This window comes from Neomonachus schauinslandi, chromosome 9, assembly GCF_002201575.2.
Source record: "Neomonachus schauinslandi chromosome 9, ASM220157v2, whole genome shotgun sequence".
Taxonomy (NCBI): Eukaryota; Metazoa; Chordata; class Mammalia; order Carnivora; family Phocidae; genus Neomonachus; species Neomonachus schauinslandi.
Window position 1 is genome coordinate 100843449 of NC_058411.1, and position 11588 is coordinate 100855036.

Genomic DNA, 11588 nt, shown 5'->3' on the forward strand with positions numbered 1-11588 from the left:
AAACACCAATTAGTGTAACCTGTCGTAATGCGGTACCAAACACTATGACACTATGCTAAGTGCTAAGAAGACAAGAGGTAAGCAAAGCAAACTTCAAGAACTTAAGCAGCTACTAACACAAAGAGGTGCTATATATGTAAGTGATAGTATATATATATAGGTTAGCCCAATACAAAAGAAATTACAAAATACTTAAACTGACTAACATTCAAGTAGACAATGAGTAAGAATTTGGAGACTCTCAGACTAAAGAACTCTAGAACCAAAGAAATTATCTATCATTTTGAATGATTAAGCTAAAAACCTCAAAAAAAACAAAAACAAAAACAAAGAGATGACTATTAGAACAGATCAATTATACTGCAACCCAGGATTCTCTCCTTAATTAAGGTATCAATGAACATTTTCTACAGGAATATAATGTTGGTCTTTTGAAACTCCAAACATGCTACCTTCCCAATGATTATTGTTTATGGCTCTAAAGTTACTTTTTTTTAAAGTAAACTCTACACCCCAATGTGGAGCTTGAATTCATGACCCCAGGATCAAGAGTCACATGCTCTACCAACTGAGCCAGCCAGGCGCCCCTACGGTTCTAATGTTAACTAGTCCAATTCTTCTTAAATCTATTTAAAGCCATCATGATACTATTACATGACTCCAGTTTTAAACACTGTACTTATATTTGATATATTATACTTAAATATTCTTGCTTACATAAAAACCTAACCAAAAGAAAGTTTCCATTTCACTTAAATTCTCTAAAAGTTAATAAAACTATCATTTCAATATTAAATGCAAGCATTGAGTTATTCAGTTATATATTTACTTAATCACTCATGACACATTTATATTTTTAAAAATACTATACTTTCTATGCTATCCATAAATATTTTTCAATCAGGTAATTTTTCCCCTCACAGTATTTTGGAATGAATTAAAAAGAATATTTAATTCTATTATGCCATTGTTAGGATGTACTTTTCCCCAGATCTCAGATTTTTTTCAAACAAAAAACCCCTCCTATGAGTTAGGTGCTGAAAAAAGAGGGATGATAAGAACAACATCCCTGCTATTACGGAGCTTACAGCCTAGCAAAGGAGACCAAATTTCTGAAATTTTGGAAATATTCTAGTGGCATTCTGGGAGAAGAGTGCACAGATGCAAAGAAGGAGACACCTAACTGCCTAGGGAGATCAAGAACTTCCCACCAAAATGTAGGCTAGAAGGCCAAAGAAATATTTAGCAGGTGGATAAGAAAAGAGGGCAAACACACGTGCATGAGTAAAACACATTTTAGAAACCACATGTGGTTTGGTGTAGCTAAAGGGTGTGAGAAAAGGATAGGAGATAAAGTCAGAAAGGTTGGCAGGAGCCAGACTAACAAAGAGTTTTTAGCATGAAAAGTTCAGACTGGTCACAACACAGAGACGAAATACGTATAATAGGGATGACAAAATCAAAGCTTTATTTTAGAACCATTACTCTGCTCTTCTAAGAAATAACCATGGATCTGTCCAAACAATTTAGCTACAAGGATATTGTAGTACTTGTTATAAGGGCAGAAAGAGTGGACGAATAGGAAGAAAGGAGGGAAGGTGGAGGGAGGGAGAACCTAAAGAACTAAACATCCAAGAAGAAGGCATAAATCATAATACATCTATAATATAGAGCAAAAAATTAGATGTGGGAAAATATTCACAGAATATTAAGTTTTTTAAAAAAAGGGCAAAGAATGCCCAGATTGATCCAATCTGATATAATTTAAAGAGTATATATGCACACATACAAAGAAAACAACTGGAAGACTAGACACCATAATGATCAGAGTGGTTATTTCCATATAATAAAGTTCATTTGCTATACATATATTTTAAATTTTCTAAAATAAATTGTTGAAAGCTGCAAAAAATGAGAGGAGGTAAGAAGTCTCACAAAAGGGAAGAAAATACTATCAGCATTATAATAGGAAGAAATGGAAAGAATATAGGCAGTCAAGCAGCTTCTACAATACACTAAAGAGAAGGGGGGTCTGGGTGGCTCAGTCCATTAAGCATCTGACTCTTGATTTCTGCTCATGTCAGGATCTCAGGGTCCTGAGATCAAGCCCATGTCACCTGGCGTCGCCCCATGTTGCCCAGGAGTCTGCTTAAGATTCTCCCTCCTTCTCCCTCTGCCCCTCTTCCTGCTCACGCATGCTCTTTCTCTCTAAAAAAAAAAAAAGCAAGCAAGCAAGCAAGAAAAAGAAAAAGAAAAATACACTAAAGAGAAATTAAAACCTCAAATAGTAACTTCAGGGTCAAAGAGGCAGAGTCAGAGTAGAAGTTATTTTATAGGTAGAACTGACAAGATGATATTACAGACCAAATGCAGGATAATAAAAGTAGCTGTGGAAAACAGACATGTGTTCTGGAATTGGAAAAGAAATCCTTAACAAGTATTATGTGTAAAAATTACATAAAAAGGAAAAATATTCCTGGATTTAATTCCATCAGATGATGAATTATAAATAATTACAAAACTGGGGACTCGATTCAAGCCAAAAGAAGTGAACTGCACAGATGTTAGTACATATTTGAAGCAATCCAAACTAGTTTAACAAGATCTAAGGCCCATATAGAGACTTGCAAACTTGCTCATGAATTTGGATTGCTCGACCCAGTGATCCTCACTCATGGGTCAAGTGTCACCAAGAGTGCTCATAAATAATCCGCATTAGATATGAAGTAATTTTTTAACAATTATTAAGACACTAACATAATGTGTGTAAAAATATGAATGCGCTTATAAAAAGTGGACTGTTTCTAGCACAGTGGCACTCTGATTCTTTAACCAATAGATGGTATTTAAAGGTGAAATACTGAAAACTACCAATACGGCTAACAGAGTTAAACAAGTATACTTAGAAAGTCAGACAAAGAGATAATAGTGATTACTGCTAACAGGATTAAGGATTTTTTTAATTAATATTTTTCCGTATTTTCTAGTTTTTATAAAAATCAAATATGGTTATGTTAAAATTATACAAATTTTAATAAGAACGGAAAACAAAACAAAGGTAAATTCTAATGTCAACAGGACCTCAACATATTTTATATACATTCCTCCTACGTCTAATATCTACCTTACTTACAAGACACATTAAAAAAAAATCTTATTTCTGCTTAGAGTCTAGCAAACAAATGCATACTTCCTCTCTGAAAAACGGGAATGCTATCTAACAAACAGTAAATATAACAATGAAATAAGAATGACACATTCTATAAGTTATTTGCACTGAAAGAGGAGCCACTAGCCCTAATACAAAGAAAAGGGGAGGAATAGCAGCATATTACAGATTAACACCAGGGTAAAACTGCATTCATTCAACCAGTAACCGAGTACTTTATCTAGGTAAGGCACCGTGCTAACAGGTACTCTTCCACTAAACTGCATACCTTTCTGTAGATATATATGCAGGAACTGAATTGTCTATATCCTCAGAATGTCAGAAATTCTGTTTATGTAAAAAATAATTTATAAGACTAAGAATAAAGCCGACCCCCTCCTAAATATCAACCATTTTATATTTAACTGAATACTAAGGAAAAAGGTAATATTTAATCTCCTGTTTCTAGTTCAAGATAACATAATAATTCCATATATAAGCAAGTAACTTTATTGCTATAGCCAGATCACAGGGCTAAGAACAGAGGCCACAGAAAGTTCCTGAAAATCCGGAGGAAGGGTAAATATTTGTGTCAAAACTTAAAAAAACAAACAAGAAAAAGAATGAATAATAATTGGAGATAGATAAACTAGATAAACTTAACACTGCCAGCAAGGAGGGCCCTAAAGCCAATCCCACAATCTGGTATCTCTAATCCCATGGAGAAGTTCCATGGAGACCATGGTGATAGACAAGTAAGGAAGTTTTATGAAGTGATTTCCTTTTATGATGGACTGAGAGGCCTAAAGGATGAGAGTAAGCAGTAAGTGAAGTCTGTTTCAGAAGAGGTTTCTCATTCTCACTTTATGATTCTCAGTAATAAACTAGAAACATTTTGATGAGCATACATAGCTAGGGAGTCACACATAAAGTTTTAAAGTTAATCTTAAAGATTGACTGATTTTTTTTCAAGAGAGAGAGCGCACACACAAGCAGGGGGAGGGGCAGAGGGAGAAGCAGAATCCCCACTGAGCAGGGAGCCAGAAGCGGGACTCCATCCCAGGACCCCGGGATCATGACCAGAGTCGATTGCAGACACCCAACCGACGGAGCCACCCAGGCGCCCCAAAGTTAATCTTAAAGGGTATTTTCAGAAGTACCTTAAAGGGTAAACCCTGGATCAAAATTTATCTAATAATCTTTACTAATGAACCACAAGATGAAAATGATGGTAAATCCATTAAATTAGCAAATGACGCCAAAGTAAGCAGAGTTGGAGTCATCTCAAAAAAATACAATAGAAAAAGAAATGGTTTCTAAATTACAGAAAAAAACCAAGTTAGTACATTTATGAATACAAATGAAATGGTACTGGCATAATATGGAACAAGCCTAAATCCAAGAATGGCTTCTAAAACACATAATAGCCTACAAAATAAAGAAACATAGTACTGATGTTAAATACCTCCAGTCAGAAATAATCTATTTGAACTTTCACAGAAGTTTAGCTATACCTTTCTCATGGTACTTAACTATATAAATCCCCAACCTGATTATAAACTCCTTACTGATTCTCCTCATAGTAGGTGCTCAGTAAACACTGACATAACTGATTTAGAATACATATTATACTGGGGTAGGACGACTACAATAAGAAGATAAAATCATTCTATTTTAGAAAATACTTTCTGAGCTATAACCTTTCTTGATCCTCAGCAGCCTTCTAATGAAGGAGACAGGACACAGACATCAAGCAAAAGAAACTCAGGCACAGGGAGGCTAAATGACTGGCCTAAGGACACTATGTCAATCTAGTAAGTGGTAGAGCCAGGGCTCAAATTTACTGATGCCCAGTGTTTTGCTCAGAACATCATAATGGCTCCCAAAGAGCAGAGCAGTTTTACTTCTGAAGATAATTCTATCTCCCTTGTGGAGAAAAAAAATGCCATACATTGAGAGGCCTGTGTAGTTGGTGGATCCACTTTGGTCTTTGCATTTTAAGAGTGTGAAAAAAATCCAAAACCAAAAGGGAAACTAAAATCAGTAAAACTAACAAGGACAAAGCCAGTAAGTAAAGATAGAGTCAAGGTTTATGTTAGGAGGATTATCAGAAGAAAGAATAGTGCCACAGTGGAAACCACAGAAGCGGGCGATGGCATTGCAAAATGACCACCTTAGTACTTTTCAAAAATCTATGTTTTTCCAAAAACAAAAGACAGAAATTCTTAAGTTATAACTATTCAGAACCATAAAGATCTTTAAACCTACTTCCCTCACACTTTACATATGAAAAAAAAAAATGAAGCCTAAAGAGATCAGGTGGCTTATCTAAGATCATACAATTAATGTGTAGAGGAGCTAATAAAACCTATGTCTCCTGACTCCTGGTCAATGTTCTTAACATAAAACAGAGATTAATTCAAAACTGTGTTTAAAAACCAAACCAAACCAAAAAAAAAAAAGCCCAACAAACAAAAATGCCATACCTTACTCCATGAAACTAGTTTTGCATATTGTAAAATAAAAAAAGAATATACAGTGCTATATATTGTTTTGTTTCCTTTATGTATCACAGACTCATTATTTATTTGAAAGTATATCAAAATACTGAGACATACTCATTCTCTAAAAAAGTGAGCTAAAGTAAATGACTGAAGTTTTTTAAAGAATAAATCAAATTATTTTAATAACCATTGCTTTAGTAAAGAATACTGAAGAAACTATTGTAGCAATTCATTTCAATTGAACCTTTCCATTCAACCCAAATTAACTAATTTAGTTAACGCAGACTCCTTTTTCTTTTAAGTTTTATTTAAGTAATCCCTACACCTCACGTGGACCTTGAAATCTCAACCTCAAGATCAAGAGTAACACAGGCTCCTCCACGGCTCCCTCCTCCAACTGAGCCAGGGAGGCACCTCCCACAGCCTCCCTTTAATAGTTCACAGAGACTTTGTCGTGGGAGACATCAGGAGAGGAAACAATTGACTATTACTCTTTCCATTTCCCTATTGAAACAGGAAGTCTTGGCAAAGAAAGGTGGAAAGCTGCCCGATTACCAACGAACTTTCTCCCTTTCAGGAACATTTCAGGGATCTCATAATAGTGAGGATTTCTTATTCTTTCCTAGCGAAATGGTTATCAAACCACCAACTTCCAGTTTTATTTCTGGAAAAGGGGTGGATTTTTAATTTATGATGCCTTTAAAAGTGTGGTAAGGTATTTTCAATTTAAGTTTTTAAGCACTGCTTTGATAATTAACTGGGCCTAAAGATATATTAGAATATTGAACTTTCTGTTATTTCTTTTACATGCTACTACTTCCTGATATCATTTTCCATTTTTACCAACATGATACCTTTCAATCAGTTAAGACATGTTTCTCTCTTAAATTATAAATTTCATGAGGCATATACATCCTTTAAGTCCTTTTTCACCTCTTACTATAATGTGTCCAGCACCCAGAAGTTCTCTTACAAATGCACAAGACGATCTCAATATCCTCCTTAGAATAGAGTTTCTCAACAAACATTTTCAGCTGGATAATTCTTTGTTGTGGGGAGCTGTCTGTGCATTGCAGAATGTAGCAGTATGCCTAGGGTCTACCCATTAGATCGCAGTAGCACACCTCTACTATTCAGTGCGACAACCAAAAATGTCTCCGACATTGCCAAATACTCCTTTGGGGCAAAGTCATTTTCAGTTGAAAATCACTGCTTTAGCCTAGCCAAATATTCCAGTTAAGAAATATCAATTTAGTTTTCCATTTGTTTCTAAAAAATAGTAAGATCAGCCCTGTGACATTTTTACAGGTTGAATTCTTTTCTCAGGATGTGAAAAAAAATTTTTTAAAGATTTTATTTATTTGTCAGAGAGAGAGAGAGAGAGAGTGCACAGCAGGGGAAGTGGCAGGCAGACAGAGAGAAGCAGGCTCCCTGCTGAGCAAGGAGCCTGTTGTGTCCCGGGATCATGATCTGAGCCCAAGGCAGACGCTTAACCAACTGAACTACCCAGGCATCCCAGGATGTGAAAGTTTAACAACAAAAAAAATGGAAACAGCCAAACTCTATTTACTAAAACAAATAATTTTCAAATAAGAATATATAAAATTTTCAATTCTTTATAAAATCTGTCAATATCATGGATGTCATAAATATCAGCTATTTCATTAATATACCCACTTGTTTACCACAAAAGGTTAAAGATACATTTCTTCAGGAATATTTTCAGAGAAGAAAAATAGTTCACATATCTTGCCTTTCTTTTTTAATGGGAGAATCAGTGTCATAAAGAAAATATATTGAATAATATCTATAAACCTTCCTTTATGACAATCACAAAAATAAAAGGTGGCAAAACTTCATAGAAGCAGAGACGTAGGCTGATAAAGCTGAGGGAATCCCAGATTAGACTTCTAATGGATACAGTTCCTGAAAGAAAGGAGTTTATTTTCCGAGGCCTATTATAAAATTGATGTTTGCCACCGGCAGCATACCTCATTCTAAAAAAAAGAAAATGAGATGAAAGAAAATAAAGTTTCTTTTCCTACAGTCCACCAAAAAAGAGAGGAATAAATGACATAATATTGTGGCATTTTAATTTCAGATGTGAAAAAGTTCAAAATCCCCAGGCAGCATACTTCACAATTTCATAGTAAAAACATGTACAACTAAAATCACAGAGTACTGGCACTGGAAGGACCTTCAGATGGTACCTATTCCAACTCCCAGTCTTAAAGAAAAAGGAAAGTAAGATTTGGTAGAGAAGAAATCTTTGAATATACCCATAAACTTCCTTTTAAAAAAAATCTGACGCAAATAGGGCACAGCGTTTTAACTTGGTAGGTGATTCTGAGTAGTGACTGTGTAGGAATATTATATTATCTGGTATGACTTTTTTTCTTTTAAAGTTTAAGTCAAGATGAAACTAACAAGGAGGAAGGTTAGTGGTTTGTCCAACACAACAACCTAGAACCCACGTTTCCTAAATCCTAGCCCAGTGCTTTTCCAGATTTCAAACAATGTTTACAGACTAGAGGGGCGCCTGGGTGGCTCAGTCGGTTAAGTGTCTGCCTTTGAATCAGGTCAGGATCCTGGATTCCCAGGATCTAGCCACGCATGGGGCTCCTTGCTCAGCGCACAGCCTGCTTCTCCCTCTGCCCCTCACCCTGTTTGTGCTATCTCAAATAAATAAAAATCTTAAAAAATAATAATGTTTACAGACTAGAAGGAATAATTTGTATTCAACAGTATTCTGAAGAAAGAGTTGACCCCTGCAGAAGGTACTGGATTTTTCATTCCTTAAATGTCTCCTCCTTTACTTCTCTTTCTCTTGCATTATATTAGTGTTGGGGGAGGGCATGTAAACAAAGGATGTGGTGTTGGGCAAAACACACAGAACCAATCAAATGATCAGCAACCTATTCAAAAAGGCTCCTCCCCAACCAGGGCAGTACTCTTAGTTCTGTAACAACATTGCTCAATATAAATATATGGTTCACATATGTAATTATAAATTTCAGGAACCAAGTTTTTTTAAAAAAGGAAAAATAAACGACGGAATGAATTTTAATAATATACTGTACTTAACCCAATATAATCAAGTATTATTTCAAGATATAATCAACATAGAAGACTGAGATATTACACTCTTTCTCCCACTATTTTCCAAACTCCACGTTATTTTAGACTCAACAGCAAGTCTCAATTCGCACTAACTACATTTCGAGTGCCTAACTGAGCCGCAGTGGCTGGTGGCTACCCTATCGGACAGCGCTATTGGACAGGTCCATAACTGTTGACTAAATTAAAAGCAGTTCCATCCATTTGAGTAGTTCTCTGGATTTCTTTCCAAAGCTGACAGAATTCCCAGAAGTCTTTTGTAGAGTGAAACGGTATCCCCAAGATCCCCAAAGCTTAATACGCATAATCAGTGCAAATAATCAATCTTTCGGAACTGTGTGCAAGCATACTACTTGCTGTCTACTTCTACACACTCAATGTTGAGAACAGAAACGTTTGTGTTTTGGGCATGCACCTAATTAATTATGATGCCTGTCGTGGCTTGAATTATTTTTTTCTATCATCCAAAACAAAACTGAAAGTCATCTTCTTACTGAGGTGAAGTAAATATTAAGAAATCGTTTTCTCAAAAGGTGAAAGTATTGTAAGAAGCCATACTAAACAGGCCTTTAGTAATGATCTCCCAGGGCCCATAGATCCCTTCAAAAATCCTGCAATTCTAGAGAGAAGGAAGCCAGTTCCTGTTCGCCATAAAATGCCAAGAGAAGGTAACTGCGAAACCCAATTTCCTTTTTCTTCTTCCTTGGTGCCACTTTATTAGGCGTGTGTGACCACGCAGCCACCACCACCCCCACACCCCTACCCCGCACGCGGTGCAGGAGGAGAAAGCTTTTTTAAATGCTGTGAAGCCAACGGGGCCAGACTGAGGGCAGCGAGAGGACCCTCCAAGGAGGGCAGGGAGGGAGAGAGCAGGGAGTCCGCCTCCGGGACGCGAAAGGTGGGAATTCGGGCAGCGCGAGCGCGACCCTGCGGCATCTCCCCACCCCGTGCGGGTACCCGGGACCCCGTGGCGGCGGAAGAGGGCACAGGCCTCCCGGCACCCCGCACCTCCCGCCCGGGGAGGGGGCTCAGCCGAGGGCCCCCTCTCCGGAGGCGGAGTCTCGGGAGTCGGAGGGAGCCGGGCGGGAAGAGCCCGTGGCGTGGGCCCCTCCGCCAGCGCGGGCAGCCCGCCGGCCGCGCCCTCTCGCTTACCGCCCCAGATCCCCAGCTTCAGCTGGGACTTGTTCAGGTTCTCCACATAGTCCCCCAGGAAGCGGTTCAGGAGGTCCGCGACCACCGACTCCAGCACCATGGTGGGACTAAGGAGCCGGGAAAGGGAGGAGCCGAAACCGCTGGGCGCAGCTGAGGGCGGCGACCCGCGCCGCGAATGACAGCCCCGCAAGCGCCGGCCCGCCCCCGCGCCGCGCGCGTGACCCAGGCTGTGCGCAGGCGCGCCGCCGCCGCCCCCGCCCCCGCAGCCGCCCGGGCCAATCTCAGGATGCGGCCGCTGTGCAGCAAGCTCGCCTTCTCTCTGCAGCTGCGGCCCCAGCCATCCGAGGGCGGGCGGAGGAGCGACGGGGAGCCGCGGCCGAGGCACCAAACGGAAAAGGAAGGGCAGGAGTTACTGAGCACAGCGACATCTATGTGGCCGCTCTGTTTGCCTGCCGTCGCCTCCTGTCGACGTTGGGTCCGCAGAGCTCACCGTCCAGGGCAAAAGCTGCTCCCCAGCGCCTCGCCTTGCCCCGAGCGGACCCGACCCGACCGGTCTGGAGCTTCCCAGGCCCCAAGTCCATCCTCAGCACTTCGCAGGCAACTACCCTTTCACCCGTGGGTCAGGTGGGAAAAAGGAGACCCTGCACTCTTGTCCTGCTACATTAACCCCGCCAGGGGCAACATCTCCGTTTCTTTTTGCTTCTTGAAAATTTTAATTATTTAAAAGTGAGAGGGAACAGAACGGTATCATAGGATGAAAAGATAAAATGGCAACGGGATGTGCATTTTGTTCTTACCCTTCTCCTGTGCTTGATTCACTTTTACTTAGGAGGCATTTCTTACCTCATTAAGGAAATGAAGAACAAACGTAGTACTTCCTTTATTTTCTTTAAGTATGGGTTAGCTGTTATTTATATATCACTTTCTTCCATACTATCATTGAACTGTTCTAGTGTGGCAAGACATTGAAAAGCGGGGCTTTTATAGTGCAAGAACTCTCTACCTTAATAAAATTTAACCACCCATTAACCAATTCTCTTTAGAGAACTGGACTTTTTTTCTAAAATATATTTCAGAAAGCTGTTGAGATACAGCGAACAGAAATAAACCTAAGAAATGCTAAGATTATTTGTAGTCAGAAGCATTTATTAATTGCTTTGCTACATTACATATAATGTCTGAAAAACCGAATTGCTCCTAAACAACTGCTCTCAACCAAATATTTGTGTCCCCCCAAAATTCATATGTTGAAATATTAATCCTCAATGTGTTGTTATTGGGAAATGGGGCCCTAAGGTGGTACTTAGGTAATTAGGTAATTAAGCAAAGTCCTCATGAATGGAATTAGTACCCTCTTAAAAAAGAACCCTCCACCCCTCCCAAAAAGACCCGAGAGAGCTCCCTCACTGCTTTTGCCATGTGAGAACACAGCAAGAAGACAGCCTTCTGTGAACCAGGAAGTGGGTCCTCACCAGATTCTGAATTGCCTGGCACCTTGATATTGCACTCCCACTCTTCAGAACTGTGAGGAATAAATTTGCATTGTTTTTAAACAACACGGTCTATGGCACTTTGTTATAGCAGCCTGAATGGACTAAGACAGGGTCAAAAAGAAAAATCACTTAAGTTCAAAATCCACTGGAGAAGGAAAAAAAAAGTCAAAATGT

General features: G+C 39.0%; 1 protein-coding gene across 1 annotated transcript in view; it reads right to left on the reverse strand.

Moving 5' to 3' along the window:
- Positions 1–10021, reverse strand: part of VPS13C (vacuolar protein sorting 13 homolog C) — a 176373-nt gene extending 166352 nt beyond the window's left edge. Inside the window, 1 exon segment of the mRNA XM_044918118.1 lies at positions 9922–10021. Within this exon segment, the coding sequence (XP_044774053.1) occupies positions 9922–10021 (100 nt within the window).
- Positions 10022–11588: the final 1567 nt, after the last annotated feature.